Source organism: Dysidea avara, chromosome 12 (genome assembly GCF_963678975.1).
Source record: "Dysidea avara chromosome 12, odDysAvar1.4, whole genome shotgun sequence".
NCBI classification, from domain to species: Eukaryota; Metazoa; Porifera; class Demospongiae; order Dictyoceratida; family Dysideidae; genus Dysidea; species Dysidea avara.
The window spans coordinates 8,726,027-8,747,020 of NC_089283.1; the positions used below are offsets into that span (position 1 = coordinate 8,726,027).

The following is a 20,994-nucleotide window of genomic DNA, read 5'->3' on the forward strand; positions in this document are numbered from 1 at the left end:
CATTTAAAAGGAAGATGTGCAGTACTCTTATTGCTTATGTTGATAAACAACTATATGTATATATCAAGACACAACTATATGTATACATCAAGACGCGCGTTAGTGGCCCAAGAAGCTGGAACGCAACACCTGTGAGTATATTGACAAGAATGAAAATGCAATTTTCACACCTCCGTAGCTCTGTGCTGCCTTGATGGAACAAGACGATTTTTGCTGTGGACATGCCTGCCCACTTTAGTACTCCACATACCAAATTTTAGCAAAATTACTTCAATTGTTCCGGAGATATGCGACTTCACAAATTGACTTTTAGTTTCTTCATTTTTTTCCTTATTTTTCTTGCACACTTGCAAAAATTGCTATAAAACGCGAATGCCATATCCGATTGCCTTGAAATTTGGCACACAGAAGGGGGATATAAAGGCGCATCTCGGTATCAACTTTGGCTGGAATACAATAAACAGGCAAAGAGTTATTAGCGATTCTTCATGAAAAATAACACCAATATGTTGTCATTCCTACAGGGTAAACAGCTTATGGGAAGAAGCTGAAACTCGGTGGGTGAATAGGTTAACTATTAAACCTCAAACCTTTTTTGGTTTGAAAGAAATCGATCTAAAAATCACAAAGACACAACAAAAAAAAGCCAACAGTGTGTAACAATAATAAAAATACTAACCATGCCTACCAGAAAAACCACTTGGAGTAATGCTTTGAAAATTGCTGTACAGATGGAGTAGTCATCTTAGAAAGGTTCTTCCATGGTGTAGAAGAATCAGACTTAAAGCCACAGAGTTATAACACGAAATCTAACTTGGTGTAGCAAGTGCGAGATCGAGATACTCTAATAGTGCATCCTAATAGAGCAGTCACCCTGAAGAGAATTCAAGAGATCAGCTAGAAACAAGTAACCTGTATAGAGATCAGTCACCCTGTAGAGAGTTCAGCTACAAAAAAATTCACCCTGTAGAGAGATCAGCTAGAAGAAGTTACCTTGTAGGAAGTTCAACTACAGAAAGAGATAGTTCAGCTAGAAGAAGTCACCTTGTAGAGAGTTCAGCTACAAAGAAACCACCATGTAGAGAGATTGGCTAGAAGAAGTCACCTTGTAGAGAGTTCAGTTACAAAGAAACCACCATGTAGAGAGTTCAGCTGCAAACAAATCACCCTGTAGAGAGTTCAGCTAGAAACAATTTACCCTGTACAGAGATCAGCTAGAAACAAGTGATCCTGTAGAGAAATCAGCTAGAAGAAGTTACCTTGTAGAGATTTCTGCTGCAAACAAATCACCCTGTAGAGAGATCAACTAGAAGCAGTTACCTTGTAGATAGTTCAGCTACAAACAATTCACCCTGTAGAGAGATCAGCTAGAAGAAGTCACCTTGTAGAGTGTTCAGTTACAAAGAAACCACCATGTAGAGAGTTCTGTAATAAATATTATGTATTATATATATAATTTTGTACATTTAAAGTATTTAACATCTACTTCATCTTTTCTTCTCCCTGTGGTAAAGAAACAAAGATAGGTTTAAAAAGCCCCAAAGCTGGCCATAGGATGGCTTTGGGGTATACAAATACAAAAAGAAGTGAAATCTAATCCAAAAAAGCCAAGCTGTAAAAAAAAGAGTGCAGCCCTCAAAAAGGCTATGGTGAAAAAAGATGTGAAATTCAAGGTGGTGGCCAAGAAATGGCTGTGATGGTAGGCTAATGGTAAAAATTTTAATAACGACAATTCAGGTGAATTTTGGTGCTGCTTGGTCTTGGCACAAAATTCACTTGAATTGTCGTTCTTAAAATTTTTACTACCATCACAGCCATTTCTTGGCCGCCACCTTGGATTTCACATCTTTTTTTACCATAGCCTTTTTGAGGGCTGCACTCTTTTTTTACAGCTTGGCTGTTTTTGATTAGATTTATCATATACAAGTATAGAAGGGATACACATACATAGTGGTCACATTATACAACTATATTTTAAGTGAGGAGATTTAGATAAAGTAGCATGGAACTAAGGGTGCAGTGCTCAGATGTTACAGCCCTGCTAACTTTATAAAAATGCCAAGAATTTTACCATAGCCATTACTTGCAAGAGAAAACATAATTACAGGCCAAGCATCAAGTTTAATTTGTACAATTGAGAATACACCCACTCTTTATTAAACAGAAGTTGTCTTCAGACTAGATTTTCAAGAATTATTATCAAATCAATGTTGCAGTACATGAATAGGTAAATAATTAGTATGGCAGGATGGTTGACACAATGGTGAATGCACAGGTCAAGAAGATCTATTTTCAGCTTAAACACTGGTCTCATAGAACAGTTTTAATGATGTATGTTCTATTGTAGTATTTGACTGTTCTATTAGATAATTTCTGATTTTTAGCAGCTTTAAGTTAAATCTTGCAGAAGATACAATTGCACCTGTACTACAGCTTGGAGTAGCTTCCTAGCTAGCTTTCATGCACATGTTAATTTTTGGATGGGGTGCTTCAGCCCCCCAAGCACCCTCTAAATCCACCCTTGAAATTCCTGAATTAAGAAAGGATGCAATAGAAGAAAAATTTCCATATTAGGACAAAATAATGTTTTTTATCTCAACAGGTCGGATAAGTAGATTATAGGAAAATGTGAACAGAATGAGAATGGAAATTGGAAATGGGAACGACCAACAGAAAATGCCTGGTAAAGGTCACCATGCTAACATTGTAAATTCAGGGTACGAATATTGTACAAAATTTCCACAGGAGTCATACAAAATGGTGACCATTTTGTATGACTCCTGTGGCAATTTTGCATAACATTCATACTTCCAATTTACAGTGAATATATGCTTCTTTGCGACATTGTTGAATTCCTCTACCAAAACAATTAAAACACTCTAATAGAGCAGTCACCTACAGTAAAATACTCTAATCACTTCCTAAAAACCAGAAAGGATTGGACATGAAGAGGTTTACAAAATGGTCTAATAAATTGAAAGTGCCTGCATATAGAAGTGGGAAGTTGTACCTGCAACTCAGTCATGGGGGAGCCCCTTCAGTCTGACAAACAACTGCTGAATATCCCATTATTATAACCAGCTTACAAAGCTTGCAATAGGCACTATCAGGTAACTAGAAACCATAGAATACTTTGAAAACACTTGCATGTTGGTCAACGCTACAGAAATGAACAGAAAGCTACAAAAGTATCTCACATAGTTGATATATGCTGATAATTTTCTTATTCTTAATCCTAATATCCATTACATCCAATGACGGATCCAGGATGGGGCATTTTCCCCCAACCTTTGTATAGGAGTAGGGTTGGGCGATATTGAAAATTTCCTCCCACGGTTATTGTGGAGCTTATTATCACGATTATTGCAAATATCACGGTATTGAAATAAACTATAGCAAGTACACTCAAAACTGTTTACACAGTATATTTGCATGGGTGAACTTTGTTTACCAGCTACCACAACCGCAAGGAGTTTGGAAAAACCAGCCTAACTTATAGAGCATGGAGTACAGGGGCGGATCTAGGATTTATAAAAGGGGGGGGGGGGGGGGCTACCTCAAGGTCTAATCTCTTGGGTATAGAGGTGTGCAAAGCACACTTCCTGGAACTAGGGGGGTCTGGGGGCATGCCCCCCAGGAAAATTTTGAAAAATAGTTGCTAAAATACTGCAATTTGGAGACATTTCCACATAAAATTCATAATATTTTCTGTCTGTAGATATTTTATATACTACCTTTAGCTTATAGGTATGGCTTTCTGAAGCATTTTGCTCATGGAAAAGCTTGGGTAGGTACAGACAACCAAGTACATGATGCACCCCTCTCACAATTGCACAACACTGAATAGGTGCATGCTAGAATAATAATGTTGAAAGTGGAAAATTTTGAAATTTGAACAATACAAGATTGAATCTGAGAGCATTTTCAATGGAAATGGTGTACCTGAATTAAGTATTGCCATACATATTAACTACACAAGTAGATGAATGAAGCCCTTTAAACAGACCAATGCACTTCATTGTATGTGTAGGTGCAGGCAGATTTGGAAAAATTCCATAACAGAACCAACTACATGTTTCCAGTGAATGTTCTATTAGAGTAGTTAGCTGACTGCTATATTAGAGTATCTCGATCTTGTACACCTCCAATGCTGATCCGGGTCCTTGTTGCATAAACTTTAGCATAAATCCACTGATAATACCTTGGAAAGAAGTTTATAAGTGGTTTTATGAGTATTTGTATTACTAGTGATCATATAATTATGCTAAGACAAAATTTCATTATAATACTCAGCATATTGATCAAGTAAAGCCTAAATATGAAGGGGGGGCTTCAGCCCCCCCCCTGGATCCGCCCCTGGAGTACATATAAATTTTGAAGGAGACATAGCTAGTTTCTATGTATATAGCTAGCAGATAATTTACTAAGGCTTACTAATGTGAAGCCAGAATTGTTATCCCACAATCACAGTAGTGCTGCATCCAGTACACGTGCCTCGCCTGCGTATATTCTAATGATTATCAATCTCGTTATGTACAGACTTGCTCAACCACAAAATTACGTAATACCGGAAACAATAATATCACGTGACGATGGTTGTAACACCGGTAATGCGAGAGACCTTTTATCGATAAGGCGATTCTAATGGATTCAGGAGTCATAAAGGAGTTCACCCTCAGGCTCAAGCTTACCGTTTCTTCGTGTTCCAGCATATGTGTTGTACTGTGGAAGGTTGGCACACGTGGTGCTGATGACCGGTAAGCTATTCTACAACAACTGAGGAAGTAGGAGACTCAGTATTCTATCAGTGTGTTCAGTGCTTAACTGGTAAAGCAGATAATAACATTAACATTGTATATGCACACCTTTATCATTACACTTAGGCATGATCACTGGAACAGTTTAACCAGCTAATCTTTTATGCACTTATCCGGGTGTTCAGTATGTAATTTAAAAAATATTCTAAGTGCAGAGCCATGGTGGGAATTATTTCTAATGACAGGTATGTATACCAATAGGATTATAATTTCAAGCTTCTAGTATAGCTCTGTAACCAGTGATAGGCATAAACTGATGTCACCCATCTGCCACACTCACACAAATGGATTGTGTGGTCAGTGTAGTGGCCGGATGTTCAAACATTGATTCATTAGGCCACATATTAGATTATCATCCCCACCTGCATTGCCGTTTTACTTACCTTATCAAGGATTTTTTGTACCACTGGTGGCTAAGGGATGCCAATTAGCACCTTTTATAGTTTGTACCTTGCTAGAGAAGTCTAAGAAATTTACATTTTGAGTCATTTTAGCTAGCTAAGTAAACTATCTAGTTAGTAAAAAATACAATAAAAATCTACCCTCCTGCACTGCTATTTTGAGTACTGCTACAGGAGGATGAGAAAGTTTGTGGCCTTATAAGCCACTTTTCATTTAGAAATAATTTATTTCTTGATAAGAAGGACTTTCTATTTTGATTGTATATCAGTGGCCTTGTGAAGTGTACCAGTCACATTACAGTGGTGTTGTGTACCAGGGGCCCTTGTGAAGGCCAATGGTGACATTGTTGAGATTATTACTGGCATGTGTGGGCCTGGTGGGAGATGCTAGCAGTTGATTGTAAGGTGGAGCACTTGTGTGCTGTGTCATAGTCTTGTGCCGTTTGCCTCAATCGCCGCAGTGATGTCAATGGTAGATAACTGTACCACAACTCATCAAGGGCTGCTCGTAGTATCCAAGCTGACTGTCAACAGAGCATTTTAATTGCTGGCACCAGTTTGGTTAATGCTTGCAGATCTTAAAGTAGATTGTATATACAGTGTGTGGGCATGTACTTAACTATTAGACTGACCAATATGTGGAGCATGAAGTCTAGGACAGACAGTAAATCATCCAATGTGGTATTCATTATATTACATAGAGTAGAACTGATTATTGTTAATGTTGGTTAGTCAAAACGTTAGGATCAGTTGCTTGTTCCTTTGTTGCAGTGAGGATTATAGTAAAGGTTTGCCAGGGTGGGTGCTAAGATGTGGAGCTCATGGATGATACGTTGAATGGAAAGAATGAGCAAGAATTAGATGATTAGAAGGTAAAACCTTGGAAAGTTGAACCCTTAACTATACGTGGCCATTTAGGACTCCAGCCATGTTAAATACATATCACACATAGCGTAGATGTATTTTATGACCTCAGTAATAAGAACACCTCATTATAGTGACCATGTCAAGTACTGTATAGCCTAAATATTTTGAGGGACAAATATTTCGAGGTTGAGCAATGTTGCTAAAAATAAAAATTTTGCGGATTTGCAAACACTTCCCAAATGTATTGGACTATATGGAGGTCTAAATATTTCAAGGTTGAAAATTTCGCTGATAACCCCCAAAACCACGAAAAATTTCCTCCTTGGCTTATATGGTAGGTTTCCCTAACATAGTTAAGGTATACTTCATGACCAGTGTTGGGCAAGTTACTTAGTAAAAGTAACTAGTTACATATTACATGCAACTGAACTATTTAGTTACAGTTACATATTACTCATAAATAAAGTAACTATAATAATATTACATATTATATTACTTTGTGTCCACAGCCTTAAGCTGTCACATGTGAAACTACCACTTTATAACGTGACATGATTGCGTTGTTGGACAATGTGCAAATCTTGGTTATAAGTAAGAAGCTGGTGAATAAGCTTCATTCAGTAGACTTCGTTACTTCATTGTAGCTAGGCATTACTCAGAGGATAACTAACGAAATTTCTTGAGTCTAAGGTGTACCTCATGTCAGGCAGCACTATATTAATAATGTGCTTGTACTGGTCATTGTCTTGATAATAAAGCTACAACACAAGTATTTTGAGACAGTTTAGGATGAGGAAGAGAAAAATATCTTACACTGTACTTGTCAGAAATGTACGAGTCTGATGGGTGCTGTGACAGGTCAGATACATTGTACCTGCGTGTTACAATCATTTACATGTCATCGCAGCTCATCCCTTGACCGGTAGAAACAGAAGTAGTGTTGCACTGATATAAGATTTACCGATAACCGATAATGGATATTTTCAAGCTGATAAATGTAGCCAATCTGATATTGCACAACATGTCTATTTTGTAGCAATTTTTATTAGAAGTTTGATTGTGAAGGACCGATTTATTTACAGTGGTAGCATTGCTACAAAAACAGCTGACAGTACATGGAAGCGGTAAAAGCAATATTGAAAATGCAACTTAATGCATTTGTAAACATCATTTGATGCATATTATTAGCATGTATTTTAAATAAATACACATACCTGTGTATGCTGCTTTTTTTCATCTTGAGACCCATCCGATACCGTTATACGTACAAAAACACAGCCAATATATGGTTTTTCTGATAACCGATCCAATTATCTGTGCAACACTAAACAGAATAGAAACAGATGTGTCCTCTTATGCTGTGTACACCATGCAACTATGGATGAGACATCACCATACAAACATGAACAATGTTTACATACATGCATTTAATCACATTAGAGTAAAAGCTAGCCAGCCAATCCAAGTGTCAGTAGCTGACATGTTCTCATCAGTCTTCACTGCTCCATAACATCTGTCCTCAACCTCCATAGCTAGTATATGAATCTGGTGTTTCGTGTGCAGGAGCCTCACCATACTGTACTAGTGTAATCAATTTGAGGTAGTAACTCTGTTACCCTGTGGGTGATCATTATTATGAATAAGTGGATGGAATGTGTTTGATGGTTGACATTGTGTTCACACATCTGTACACAGAATAAATGGTAAGAAATAATCAAATGGGTGGGTGATTATAGCGAAATATATCACCCAAGAGTAAATAACAGTATTGCGGAGTTATTGATTGATGCGTTGGCCCTTAATGAATGATTGTATGAAATAGCATGGATATTTCATTGATTTTGAAAATAGTAATATGAAAATATTTTCATTGGTATACTGGCTGAAAAGGCTAAATACACCAACTAGTAAAGGCAACCCAAAATAAAAAAATTACTTGAATATCTGTGTTACGTACTTCACATAATCATTTATTATACAGGCTAAAACACTCTTGGTAGTCTTATACATCACCATAAACTTTTTAAAGTTCCTGGTGTTCATAATCAATAAAATTGATTGGCCATATTTAAATATATTGCTACTGTAACTATCCAGTGCCTTCCGTCATTCTTTCAGTTTCAAAATATTTTGCTCAAGTGAGTGTGGACAAATACACATACGTAAACAATTTTCCCATGCCAACTTCACGTAAACCTACGGCCAACTGCACACCCACACAAAGGCCAGCTGTTAGCATGCCACTTGGGAAGGTACAAACAGTGGACTGGATCACTAGAATGGACTACTGATTTTTGGTTTTTAATTTCATTGGGCTGGTGATTCACTTTTTGTCTTTAATTGTCACAGTACAGGAATGTGCTGTTAGTTGTTGTGTTAATGAAAACATATTCCTCAGAAATGCCTATGTACTCCAACAATGCACCCTATAGACCACTTACATAGCATAGCATGACTTGCTTATAAAGTTGAATGTGTACATTGATAGCAAACATTTTAATGCCTTTCCCTAGTGTAAACCATACAAAAATTAGATAATCTAGATTAACTGCATTTGCACAAAGATAAATATTTTCAGGAGCTTGGGATGAAATGATCTAGCTAGGTATTATAATCTAATTACATCCGTACATGGTAGCTGCTGCATTGTGCAGTATACTAGCAAGTTGTAATAATGTGTACTGTGTGATGTACCACTACTACAGCCACTAGTCAACTACTGTGTTTATGTACGCATTAATTGGCTTAGCATCATTGTATGTTTGCACATTTGGCATTTCTAAGAAATATATTGCCCATACCATACACCACAGTTTTGGGACATGCCAATGAAAACAAGTGGGCAGTTGTATTGAAGAAGGTGTAATAGCCAATGTGCTTAACAAAAAGTGTTGAAAAATGAATCATGAAGCAAAAAATCCCAGTCCAGTAGTCCATTCCAGTAGCCCAGTCCAGTATGTGTACCTTCTCGTTCCAAACAGATGATGTCATTATACTAACAGGATTATTACCTCAGTAGTATAGACTCCAGTGGAAGAGTACCTGCTTGCTGTAAACACCTGATTTGGAGAGGAACATACTTCATAATAACATCAATTGCTACTCTAAACCTGCATTAGGATGCCACAAGTGATGCACTAATGGAAACTTTGAATAGGGGACACCTGATGATGGACAGGGCCAAGCATGTAATACATCACCCAAGATATTAACAGAAGGTTTTTTAAAAATGTTGTAGTAAATGATACAATGTATGTAACAGCTTAAAACAATGTAAGTTAATATTCTAAATAGTGGTGAAGTCTTACAAAGAATATTTCCAGTGAGTTTTCACTGCCCTCTAAATCCGGGATTTATAAGTCATAGGGTAAGAATTATTTATTTGCCTTAAGTGATGGATATGCTACTAAATATTCAACCCTGACGTTATATGTGACTGGATCTGCAAAAGGGTGTCTTACAACATTTTCAATTACATGTACCTGGCACCCACTCTTATTAATTGATTGATTAGCAAAATCCATTAAGGGTAAAACGCTAATGTATGAAAATCATGGTAGCAATTTGACAAGAACTGTACAGGTAAGGCAAACTTGATTACTTGTTTCTCATCTACAAAAATTTGGATTTCCATGTGAGCAGGAGGTCATGAAATACTCCAAATCAAGCTATCTATTACTATAAAGGTTAGCCAAATAAATGCCTTTTAAGAACTAGTACTTATGTTTTGCCACCGTCCAAGTGCCATTTGCTGTGCTGTAAAATGATAGCCAGCCTTCTTAGTAAGTAGGGTATAAAAAGAAGTTTGAATAAATATCAGGTCTCAACTGAACATTTAGTGTAGTTATAATTTCTAACAATTCTGTGTAGCATCTTGAAGGATGAAGTAAAAGAATATTTCATACAGTAAACTACCTTACACCGTGGAACACATCAAGGAGACTAGAGTAAAACACTGAAGTTATTAAAAGAAATATGAGAATGTTGAACTTGTATAGAAATGATAATCTTGTATAGTCACCAGACTTGTTTACTGGCCGGGGTGAAAAGCCGCTTAAAGTTAAACACACCTGGGCCATAACTCAAGACAACATGGTACAACAAATTTATGAAACATTCATATCTATATTCATTACCATTGGTGAGTTGACTGAAGTGGTTGTCTAAGCTACATTCACAACTGTGAGGTTAAAAGTTACGTCCATGTAACAACACTAACTACATAGCCCATAGCTTTCTTGTCAATATGACACTTACATCAGTGGAAATGACAGTGAAGGAATGGTCAGAAGTTGTTTACTGTAGAGTAGTAAAGACACCGGGTCACCTTGACATAACAAAATATAAGAACTGTTTGCCAGAATGGACACCCTTGTGGCATCATAGCATCACCATGGAGTGGTGGACATGGCAACTCAGATATAATGTAGTCTCATTGGTTGCTGTGGCAGTGGAGGTAGCAAGTAGAGAGCATTACACAGACAGATGTTAGCAAAGTAAAATGATGGGGTTGGCATATATGGCTGATGATGATCCGTCATGTGATAAGTGACCTACCTCCATCGGCATGACAACAAAACTTGATGGAAACCAGCTCCAACTACAGTTTGACTATGGTAATACTGCTGCTTTGCATAGACCATCTGTGCCTGCAAGTATTATAACAATTACGTACCATGGTAACGGTCACCATAACAACCTTATTGTAATCCACTATTGATGTCTCAGCCAGCTGAAGCCACAAGTGTGGATTGAAACACTTGTACAGCTTCCAATAAAGAAGTGAATGCAACAGTTGGTTGACCAGCATATAGTTGTTGCAGTCCAAGATTATATAACAACACTCGACGACCATTTACCCCCAGTACTGGCAATGGACGACCTGACAGTGCTGCTACAACCACAGATCACATGACAACACAGGACACACCCACCCACTCACCTACCTTTCTCCAATGATATGGTGGAAAGTCATTGAGGGCATCATAGAGCTGAAGTAGTAAGATGCCAAACTGTACTTGCCCATGCAATTGTGTAGACAACCAAGATTGTTGAAGCGACCAGCGTCAGCTAGTGATGGTGGCTTTGGAGCTGAGGTTAACAGCTTGACACTTTTACAATAGAGTACTTGTAGTTGGCCTTGAGGAAGGCTACATGTGTCACCTAGGTGATTAGGTAACTAAGTAACAAGTAACATCACAGTTACTAACAGCATTCTCAATCAATGAGAGACTCTTAATCTCCTTCTTGCAGCCTTTGAGGTTCTTCTGCCAGCCAAACTCTGAATGGTAATTCATAAATGTGCAATATTATACAGGCAGTACAGACCTACACACATTATATACACAGACGTACGTATGAAAATTTGATCAATTGATTGATCATACCTAAAAACTGACGAATATTAGTTGGTGCTTGCTTTTGTGTCTCTGATAACGTGTATTTTGTCAGGATCAGGATGTACGTGATTAACTGGTTGGCCTAGAAATTTAATTTCTGACTTGGTGAATTCACACTTGTCTTTGCTCATTATTAACCCAGCTTACTTGAAGTAAACACACCTGGTGTAATTGCAACTGGTTATAGAAGAGGAAACAGTGTTGCTTGTGATTGATAACAGCAATAATGAAATTAGAGGCAGTGGGTAAAAGGGATGCAGGAGGGGATGCAAAACAATTAAGTTTTTGCCTGGCCTAACTTGACTTGTGAATAAGCTGAAATTTGGTCATGTTACACCCATAACATTGCACTATTTCTGGGTGCAATTTTAACATGATAGGCTCAACAGGTGAAAAGGGTATAAAGACTATTTGAACACAGAACACTAGTTGTACCTTCAAGAGCTCACCGGTCATCAGCACCACGGGTGGCAACCTTCAGTAGCGGCCACAGTACAACACATATGCTGGAACACGAAGAAAAGGTAAGCTTGAGCCTGAGGGTGAACTCCTTTATGACTCCTGAATCCATTAGAATCGCCTTATCGATAAAAGGTCTCTCGCATTACCGGTGTTACAACCATCGTCACGTGATATTATTTTGTTTCCGGTATTACGCAATTTTGTGGTTGAGCAAGTCTGTACATAACGAGATTGGAAACCATGCGTACTAGAACAGCATCTTGTGAAACACTTGTTGAAGGGGTGTAATTTGGTTAGCAAATATATATATGTGAAAAATCGGTAGTTTGGAAATATCTACTCTAAGAATCCTTTCAAGTAGGAAATTCTGATAAACGGCCTCTGATGGAAGAAAGCCCGGGAAGTTACTATGCCATTGCACGCCTACAGCAACCACAGTTTGCAGCAGCTATACTTTATATGAGGAGAAGAGCTTTGTTCAAGATCTTTGTATCAGTGTTAATGGTGTCTGCAGGAACCATTAATGTATTGGCAGTTAAGTAAGTCAGCATGTTAAAAATTTAAGCTTTTGGCCTCGCTTTTGGCAGTAAGGCCTGATTCATAAATTGACTGAGCACTCCATGTTGTTTATATTATACTGACATGTGACATAAGTATCATAAGCAATACTGTATGTTGTCCAGGCTATCACAATTGTAAAGAATTTTGTATACCAGCTGCTGTATACCACTGTATAACATGCCGATAGCCAAATGAAATCCATGGATAAAAAGTTATCAAATTTGGGTTGGTAGGTTGGTTTGAAAGTATAGGGATACTGTTAGCCTAAATAATTATTTCAAGGAGAGAATATTTTGAGGTTGAGCAATGTTGTAATAAATATTTTACGGATTTACAAACAACCCCAAATAATACATGGAGACAGTAGGTCTAACATCAAGGATAAAATTTTCACTGTTGGGGCTAACCCTCGAACAACAAAAACTTTCAATGACCAACACATGATCATCATTTTTATTTTCCCTCTGGCATTGAATAATCTGAGTCAGAAGCTATAGGGCTCACGCAACATAATATTTAATATATAGGTATGATGACCTGAGCATCCTTATACAATGTGTGAGAAGTTTTCTGTTCCCTTGTGTCTGGAGGTCTTGGGAGCTCTATATTAAACCTGCGGCCTTACAGCATCTTTTCAACCAATATACAATTCCCCACCCACCACTTATAATGCTTACTATAGAAAAATCTGTTGAAATTTTTGGATATACACACTAGGGGATAGCCAACTAATGATAAAAGGCACAACATTCTTGGTGAAAAATGTTGTGCTACATGAGGTTTCGACCATAGCAAGCTACACCGGATTTAAATAAATCATGTGCCCAATCTGTTCATGTACTTGCATGTAGGGCTGGGGATAGCATGTGCATATCGGGATAGTATCACTATCTGTATCGCCTATACCGCTTGAAAATTTACTATCGGACAGTAATTAACAAGTAAAATACAGAGAAATATCTGCAAAATACTGAACAAGAATCAGCCTAAAAGGCTGTTTAATATCTTATGCAAAATACATGCATGGGTACATCCCTCCTTACAACTCTCATTGAAGGCAACTAATAGGAAATAGGTGAATTATCACTATCAGTCTTGATATCGTTCGGACAGTGAAAATTTCACTATCGCTCAGCCCTACTTGCATGTAGTTCTGCTGAATTTGGTTATAATTATACTAGTAAACTTTGTGTGGCAAGATCACAACAGAAAACTGTGCTTAGCTATTGGGTATGTGCAAACTGTGAATTGCATCCCTCGGTTTTCCTGTACGATATTTTGCTGAGTGTGTCATATAATTATAGGTGGGCTGATACAATTCTTGCAAGAGGAACTAATCCAAAGGCTGAGCATTTCTTTTTACATCCTTATGTGCAGGTATTTAACTTAATATAAATTATGCACATGTTTTTATAATGTTCGTAAATAGTTATGCATAGATGAATTATATTCACTTCATGGGTGTTACCAGTTTCCCCACAGAGAGCATAATAAGTATTTGCAATATCCTTGACAGCTTGAACCAATGTGTTGGGTTTCCCTTGTAGCAATAACTGGCACAAAATAAGCAGAAGTAAAGCCTTAGGAAATGTTGCAGTAATATGAAGGATGGGTAGTCTTCAGTTGTGTGTGCTTAACTAATTAAACAGTTTCTTTAATTCTGCAACAAAACCTAAAATCCTGTCTCCTGGATGTTGAGAGCATGACATAAACAGTTGAGTCGATGTTACAGGAGCCCCACTTTTGTCATCACTAGAAAACCTTCTTTTGTCAACTTCTTTTATCAGTATCCGTTCTTTCGCATTAGTGACCAGTTCAAAATCCTCGGTGTGTGAAGGGTAAACCCAACCTTTTCACCTTCACATAGTCTAAAAGTGAATTCAAAGAAAGAACAATGGTTACTTTTCATTGGTGCCAAATTGCCTTTGTAAATACATGTACTATTCTTTACCATAGCTTATTAGTTCAGTCTGTCGTGTAATATCCCACTCCTTTCACCAAATGTAGAGAGCCGGCACTATCTTACAACAAAGTTAACAATACACACATGTACAGTTTGCACCTTGCAGCATTTATGAGCTCCTGGTACAATACAAGGGTCTTCTCTAATAATTCAAATGTCATTATCCTAATAAATGCCTAGTGTTCTATTTATGCTGGCTTTTGCATAATCACAATCCATGATGCATAATTTCCACCTATAAGCCACAAGGTAGGTGCTTCTTAGCAAAGAAACAGTAGGCTACTGTGCATAGCCTAACCATTGACCACTGTATGTCATTCTATAGGACACTGTGAATAATACAGTTAATAACTCTAATAGAACTGTCATGCAATGACATGACTCAATTATTTCACAAAGCAGCTACATTGATAAAAAATTTTATAGGCAGCAATATATGTATGTCTTTAAATCCTCACAAGCCAATAGTTAGTTGTTATTGTAAACAGAAAGCTCAAATTCAAACTTGGAAACAGAGGTATGAATATTGAACATAATTATGAGCATTAGGTAGAATTTTGAAATTCAAAGCAATATAGGCTGGTTCCTGTGTTACGTTGAAACATTAAAATAATTTATACGTACTTTTTCATACTTTTAAATCTATTCATGTATTTGTGGTGTATACATGTAATAGTTGAGCACATCCATAACTGCCATAAGGTGTTCATTTGTAAACATGATGCTCAAGGGCTGCATGCCTGAGGGAAAGTGTAAACCAGATGCAAACTGAATAGGTACTGTTTTGTGGTATGGGGATATGTACAGATCAAAGGTGCTCATTTCTAATAAAGAACGCAAAGCTTAAGAAAACTATGTCCAAGGAATGATGCTATTGTTTTGGTGAATAGCTAATACATTGGTAGGTAATTCACATGAATGAGTGTGAGGTGTATCTATGCCATTCAGCCAAGCCATATATGCTGTCCATTCAGTCAGCCATTCAGAGCAAAAGAATGTTGTCAAATTATAACAATTAAAAATTAATAGTGTTTCAGGGGTGATTTTAGGGGCCAGTGGGTGGGGGGTTCCGAGGTTCTGGAACACACAAATACTCACAGTACTCATCAGCCAACTGATACTATCACTTCCTTGCAGCAAAACTTAAGAAACACATCCCAATTTTGTAAACTTCTAATTAATGCCCATTATTTAGTTTGCATACTGATTAGCTATTGGTAGTACGCATTCCAAGACTTCATGCAGAGTTGATGGTAGTAGTGGTAATGAAGGACAAATGCCAAGCATGAAGAAGCAAAGAGTTGATGAGTAGAATCATTGTGGACTTACGGTGAGGTAGCTATAGTGTAGCTATGGCTAGCTAAATAAGCAAACCCTGATGTAAGGATTCAGTAAATAGATACTGAGACCTATCTATCCTAGACACTGACATCCAACTACATAACTATTGCTGTATAAATGCTAGCACTAGCTATAGTAGCCTGGCTGCAAATTTATTTGTAGGTTCAGAGTAACCTGCAAGGGTGGCAAATAACTTATTGGAAGAAGTCTTTATCTCAGATGAAGTTTTAAGCACTGAAGTCCCATTGTATTTTACTCAGCGCTTTTAAGTTTTCTACCAGAATATGGAAAGTATTGATATTTTAACCGGACATGGTTTAATGAGTGTGAATTGATTTCATACTTACTACACGAAGATAGAGTGTATATATATACTGTTAGTATTGTGCCCTTTCTAGATTCTAATAAGCTAGTGAAGACGCCATTGTATTTGTGCATTGCAGATGTTCAAGAAGCACTCAGACAGTGGTGGCATTAGATGATAATACCGTATAGCTGGTAATTTTCGAAAGGTTTTTATTTTCGGATATTTCGAAGAGGCCCTTCTCTTCGAAAATAAATTCCCACGTCCAGTTGTTTTTCGAAAATAAATTCCCACAAGTGAAAGCAACCGTCTAACCGGCTTTTGGTGATTCGTTCGTGTATTCCTCGAGTTTTAGCTCAGTATTGCTGATGATAATGGGTAAACTGTATCATTACTGTACCAATAACCAGAAAACAGGTGATCCAGAATGGTAATTGGTGCCGTCTGCTCTATAATCTATGGTGATTAGGATACTATGAGCTAGCTATGATCGAGCGTGGCATGATCGTGCCAGTGAGTTCACTCCACCCGAGACTTCCTCAGTCTTCTCTCCAGTGCACAGGAATGGGGATTATTCCATCAGTAAGTCAGTTTTCGGCAAACATTCACGCATCTTCATAATTTATGACACGATTTTCCGTTCAGGTATTTGAAATCCATCCGGACTTCGAAATATGCACTCTTCGAAATTAAAATCTTTCGAAATTCATATTTTGCTTCTTGTACGAAAATTTCTGTTTCGAAAATAACCCGCTATACGGTAGTGAACATCAGTGGTTCAAAAGCTATAGCTACAGTAGTTTTGTTTTTGTTAAATGTCAAGCAATATAAATTAAATACTTGCCAGCATCTGGAGCTGCACCCCCATACTCCTGCATCTGAGTCCTGGAAACATCTTTTAAAAGTTCTCTATCTGCCCCTGGTGTTTGTTAGCTAAATGTCACTATTGACAAATTCATGGTTTGTATTAAGTTGCTGTGGTGGTGTGGTGTATGGTACTTTTGAAATAACACTGCAGAAAAGATGTTTGCCTACCATTAACATAGAAGATTGCATTAACTGGGGTAGTCCTCTATGTAAGAATCATCAGGGCAAAAAACAACAACTACAAATTGCCTTGAATCACTGGAAATGGGCCAGACGCAATTATCATTATCCCAGAAAGATCACTGATAAATCATACAACAAGCCACCCATCCATCAACAAGGAAGGCAGCATGAGCATGCTAAGCCAAGCTGTTGCACATATCAAATGACATCACTGCTCTTCAAAAGGCCAGCCTGAAAGGTGGGTGGCTGGCCACAACCTTGACTTATATTTACCACCTGTTGGAAAACACAAACCATGTGTTTTTGTAGAGGATTGTGAAATTAAAAGTGCTTAATTGATACGTATGTGAAAGAGTAAAAACTCACATCACCCCTATACGTAGATCTCTCTCCTTCCCTACATTAAATTTGTTGCTGTAAGTCATGGACAACAATCCAGACCATCTTTCCTTGCAACAGTGCTTATATTGATTATACAAGCATTACTCCATCCAGAGCAGACACTTTTAACTAGATAATCTAGTATTGTGCTTCAACAATGCAAAGAGAATGCAGCAATTGCATGGTTATGGTTGTGCTGCTATACCTGTTCTTCACTGGAATTTAATGCCTAGCCATATCAGTATTTCTAATGTTAGTGCCACAGGGACTCCCTTAGTCATTGCAGGCTGAGCCACATTCTTAGGCTGAGCCACACTCTTAGGCTGAGCCACACGCTTAGGCACCTTCACTGTCACACATGAATTTACTGTTGTCTGCTACCGGATTGTGGGTTGTTTGCTTGATGCCAAAGTGCACGTTTGTGGTATCAGTGTGAGCAATAGGGAACATCAGCACTATCCCTGCTACAGAAAGTTCTATCCACAAGATTCCACCAGTAATATTGTTGATGACTTCACCATCTCACATCACCACACCAGTGTTATTCATCTGTTGGAACTTGCAATGCCATCTGTGTGTCATTAGCACAAAATCCTATACACAAGTCCGCGTAGGATATTCTGTTGTATGTAGCTGTAGACTTACAGACAGTCCAACAATCAGATGAACAGCTTTCTGTAATCAATGTAGCCCTTTCCAAAAATATTCTCTTGCTTTGCAGAATGGCTTCTGGCCTTAACAACATTTCTACAAAATGGAGTGCTCTGCCAAGGACCCTCACATGTAGGCTGTTAAAACTGGTACAACTAAGAAAGTAGCTTGTTAATGGCAGGATCCACACATATTATTGGTGTGTTTAGCACTATATATGAATTCAGAGTATCTACAAACACACTTCTTGTTCACCACATTTGGCATAAGCATTGTTTTGGAACACCAAGGCCTGATCCAGAGTACAATTCACACTATCCACCTGCAACCTGCTGTACTCTGATGTGGTGAGAAGTCAAGCAGCTGCTAGTTATACGTCTTCACCTTATGTTCCACTGAGAAGAGAAAACTCAAGACCTAGTCACAAGTAATCACTGTACTACTAATCCTCAACAGACCCACTGTCTTCCAATGAATTGTTTATGTTCAACTATAATTTTTGCAAGGATGCAAACATAACATTGTAACAAGGATTGTAGTTGTGTAATAGTAGGCTAAAATAGATATTGTGATGATTACTTTAGAGAACCGCTGTATTGTAGATATGACTCGTGTGTAATGTTAACTTTGTTGTAAGGTAGTGCTGGCTTTTCCCCACTAGGGGTGGGCAGTATCTTGATTATATAATCATCAAACCATGATATTCTGATGAAATGACACCAGTACCATCAAAACGTCTTAGAAACACTATTATTGTCCTATCGTAATTCCTGTGGTGTTCTCCATAAATACTGTAATATAAAATTAATATACGTATACTTGTAACCTACTGTAAACATGGCACGACATCACTCCTCTGCCACTGTAGCTCCAGGAAAGGGAAGGATCAGAATATCCAAGTTGTAGATTTAAGGAAGGATCTACAGAGGGTATTAGTAATCCTCTTGAAAGTTTTGAAGATCAAGATACTCTAATAGAGCAGTCAAGTTTACTGTAATTGGAGCATTCATGCAAATATGAAAGTATTAACAGATTTGTCAATATGTGCTTTATGATAATGATGTAAAGTGCTGGTTTTATTGAGGAAGGAATATTTCTATAGAAGACATTATGTGGGTGATGCAAAGTTTCTATTGCTAGTAGTCTGCATCTTTTTAGTCATGCATTGGAATAAACCTCCTACATTTATATCATGTAACTACTTGGGTGTACAAAACACATCCTCACTACACTTAGTTGTATTGAAGTTTATCTGATCTCTGTATCTCAATGAATGGAGTTATGTCGTGTGTATGTTGTAATTTTGTTTATCTAATCATGCTGCTGCAAGTTATGTCATTTTTGTAGGCTTGATGGTAGAGCACCTAACAAAATATGAAAAGAGTAATGTTATAGTGATAATTAGTAATATTGTGATATTTATCCCATGATACATCGTGACAGTAAAATTTCAAAATACTACCTAGCTCAATCTCCCCACACTACACTTAGCTGTGTTACATACCAGCATACAACTGATTTGTGATACTGGCAACAGCCTTTGATGATCTGCCCACACACCATACTACAATTATGTTACAGTAGATAAATTATAAACTTTGATTATGCAGAATTGTGCTGTTTTGAATTCATTAATTATTATGCTGACTTAAACAGGTACTATCAATGTTTGGAGGAAAAGCAAGCTGTTTAGTTGTGTTTCAAATTGTTTACTACTACTACTACTACTATCACAAGAAAGTGGTATTTCAGTTTGGGAGGCAAGATTTTTCACCATTTGTTTTTGTCATTCCTGCTGTTTTTAATGTTCTTGGGACATCCACCATGTATTTTGGTCTCAGTTTAACATTTGCTTCAAGTTATCAAATGCTGCGAGGTGCAGTCATTATTTTCACAGCACTTTTATCTGTGGCAGTTTTTGGAAGCAAACTACAAGTTTACCACTGGGTAGGTATGCTGACCGTTGTGACTGGCTCAGCACTGGTCAGTTTAGGAGATTTGCTAAATACATCTTATGATTTGAATCAAAATGGTTTGTTTACTGGAGACCTGTTAGTTGTGATAGGCCAAATAGCTGTTGCTCTTCAATTGATTACAGAACAAAGATATGTGCAAGGTTACAATATACCTCCATTACAAGCAGTAGGCTGGGAAGGAGTTTTTGGATTTGGCATTGTTGGAATTGCTCTTGTTCCAATGTACTTTATTCGATGGCACTTACCATCTGAAAGTTACTTTTGGCAAGATCATACTCGTTATGAAGATGTGATTGATGCTGTAAACCAGATTGTTTACATTCCTACACTGATTGTGGCATTTGTGTGTGCTACTGTCAGCAGTGGATTCTATAATTTTGCTGGAATGAGTGTAACAAAAGAAGTTAATGCTACTACTAGAACAGTTCTTGACAGTGTAAGTGCCCTTTTCATCTGGATGTTTGGATTGGTTTTTATGTGGCAACAATTTAACTTTTACCAACTGATTGGGTTTTTGGTTCTTCTTGTTGGAATTTGTATTTACTATACAATGTGTTACTTTCATGGGTGATGAAGAAGCTGAAAATTTGGCCATCTTTCTGTGGTGTGCCTGATGGTGAAGAAATGATTTAAGTTTAATAACAAATGGTTATAACTATCTATACTGATATAACTTTATGTGTGTATGTGTGCATACATCCATTACCAATATAGCACAGATTTTGTAATGCTTAATTTAGTTCTCAGTTTATTGATCACTTCAAGGTATACTTCATAGCCTCATTTTTTTGAGCACCTCATTATTGAGGCCATATTGTTAT

General features: G+C 37.5%; 2 protein-coding genes across 7 annotated transcripts; one reads left to right on the forward strand and one right to left on the reverse strand.

The window, feature by feature from the left end:
* Positions 1 to 7,448: 7,448 nt before the first annotated feature.
* Positions 7,449 to 12,178, reverse strand: LOC136240773 (uncharacterized). 6 transcript variants are annotated; one of them, XR_010693969.1, is made up of 8 exons: positions 11,920 to 12,178; positions 11,296 to 11,366; positions 11,032 to 11,248; positions 10,785 to 10,979; positions 10,343 to 10,734; positions 10,222 to 10,265; positions 9,097 to 9,144; positions 7,449 to 7,702 (listed from the first exon to the last, which is right to left on the reverse strand). XR_010693969.1 is itself a non-coding variant. In XM_066031810.1 (7 exons), exons 4-7 carry the CDS (start codon positions 10,938 to 10,940, stop codon positions 7,654 to 7,656), a joined length of 345 nt encoding a protein of 114 aa, XP_065887882.1. In that variant the 5' UTR covers positions 10,941 to 10,976; positions 11,032 to 11,248; positions 11,296 to 11,366; positions 11,920 to 12,178; the 3' UTR covers positions 7,449 to 7,653. The 6 variants fall into 6 exon arrangements, 3 of the variants coding, with proteins under 3 accessions (XP_065887882.1, XP_065887880.1, XP_065887881.1); XR_010693967.1 differs by having other exon boundaries at positions 10,222 to 10,734; positions 11,920 to 12,175; XM_066031810.1 differs by lacking the exon at positions 10,222 to 10,265 and having other exon boundaries at positions 10,643 to 10,734; positions 10,785 to 10,976.
* LOC136240772 (solute carrier family 35 member F6-like) lies at positions 12,139 to 20,994 on the forward strand. The gene is made up of 3 exons (XM_066031807.1): positions 12,139 to 12,485; positions 13,812 to 13,884; positions 19,854 to 20,994. Exons 1-3 carry the CDS (start codon positions 12,331 to 12,333, stop codon positions 20,742 to 20,744), a joined length of 1,119 nt encoding a protein of 372 aa, XP_065887879.1. The 5' UTR covers positions 12,139 to 12,330; the 3' UTR covers positions 20,745 to 20,994.

Bases quoted from the DNA above. Each gene is read 5' to 3' on its own strand.
- LOC136240773 (XM_066031810.1), bottom strand. From the start codon at position 10,940: ATGGTCGTCGAGTGTTGTTATATAATCTTGGACTGCAACAACTATATG. The intron at 10,735-10,784 runs GTTGTTATGGTG...TAATACTTGCAG, and splicing joins CAATAGTGGATTACAATAAG to GCACAGATGGTCTATGCAAA. The intron at 7,703-9,096 runs GTAATAATCCTG...GATCACCCACAG, and splicing joins CTGGAGTCTATACTACTGAG to GGTAACAGAGTTACTACCTC.
- LOC136240772 (XM_066031807.1), top strand. From the start codon at position 12,331: ATGGAAGAAAGCCCGGGAAGTTACTATGCCATTGCACGCCTACAGCAA. The intron at 12,486-13,811 runs GTAAGTCAGCAT...ATATAATTATAG, and splicing joins ATTAATGTATTGGCAGTTAA to GTGGGCTGATACAATTCTTG. The intron at 13,885-19,853 runs GTATTTAACTTA...TGACTTAAACAG, and splicing joins TTTTACATCCTTATGTGCAG to GTACTATCAATGTTTGGAGG.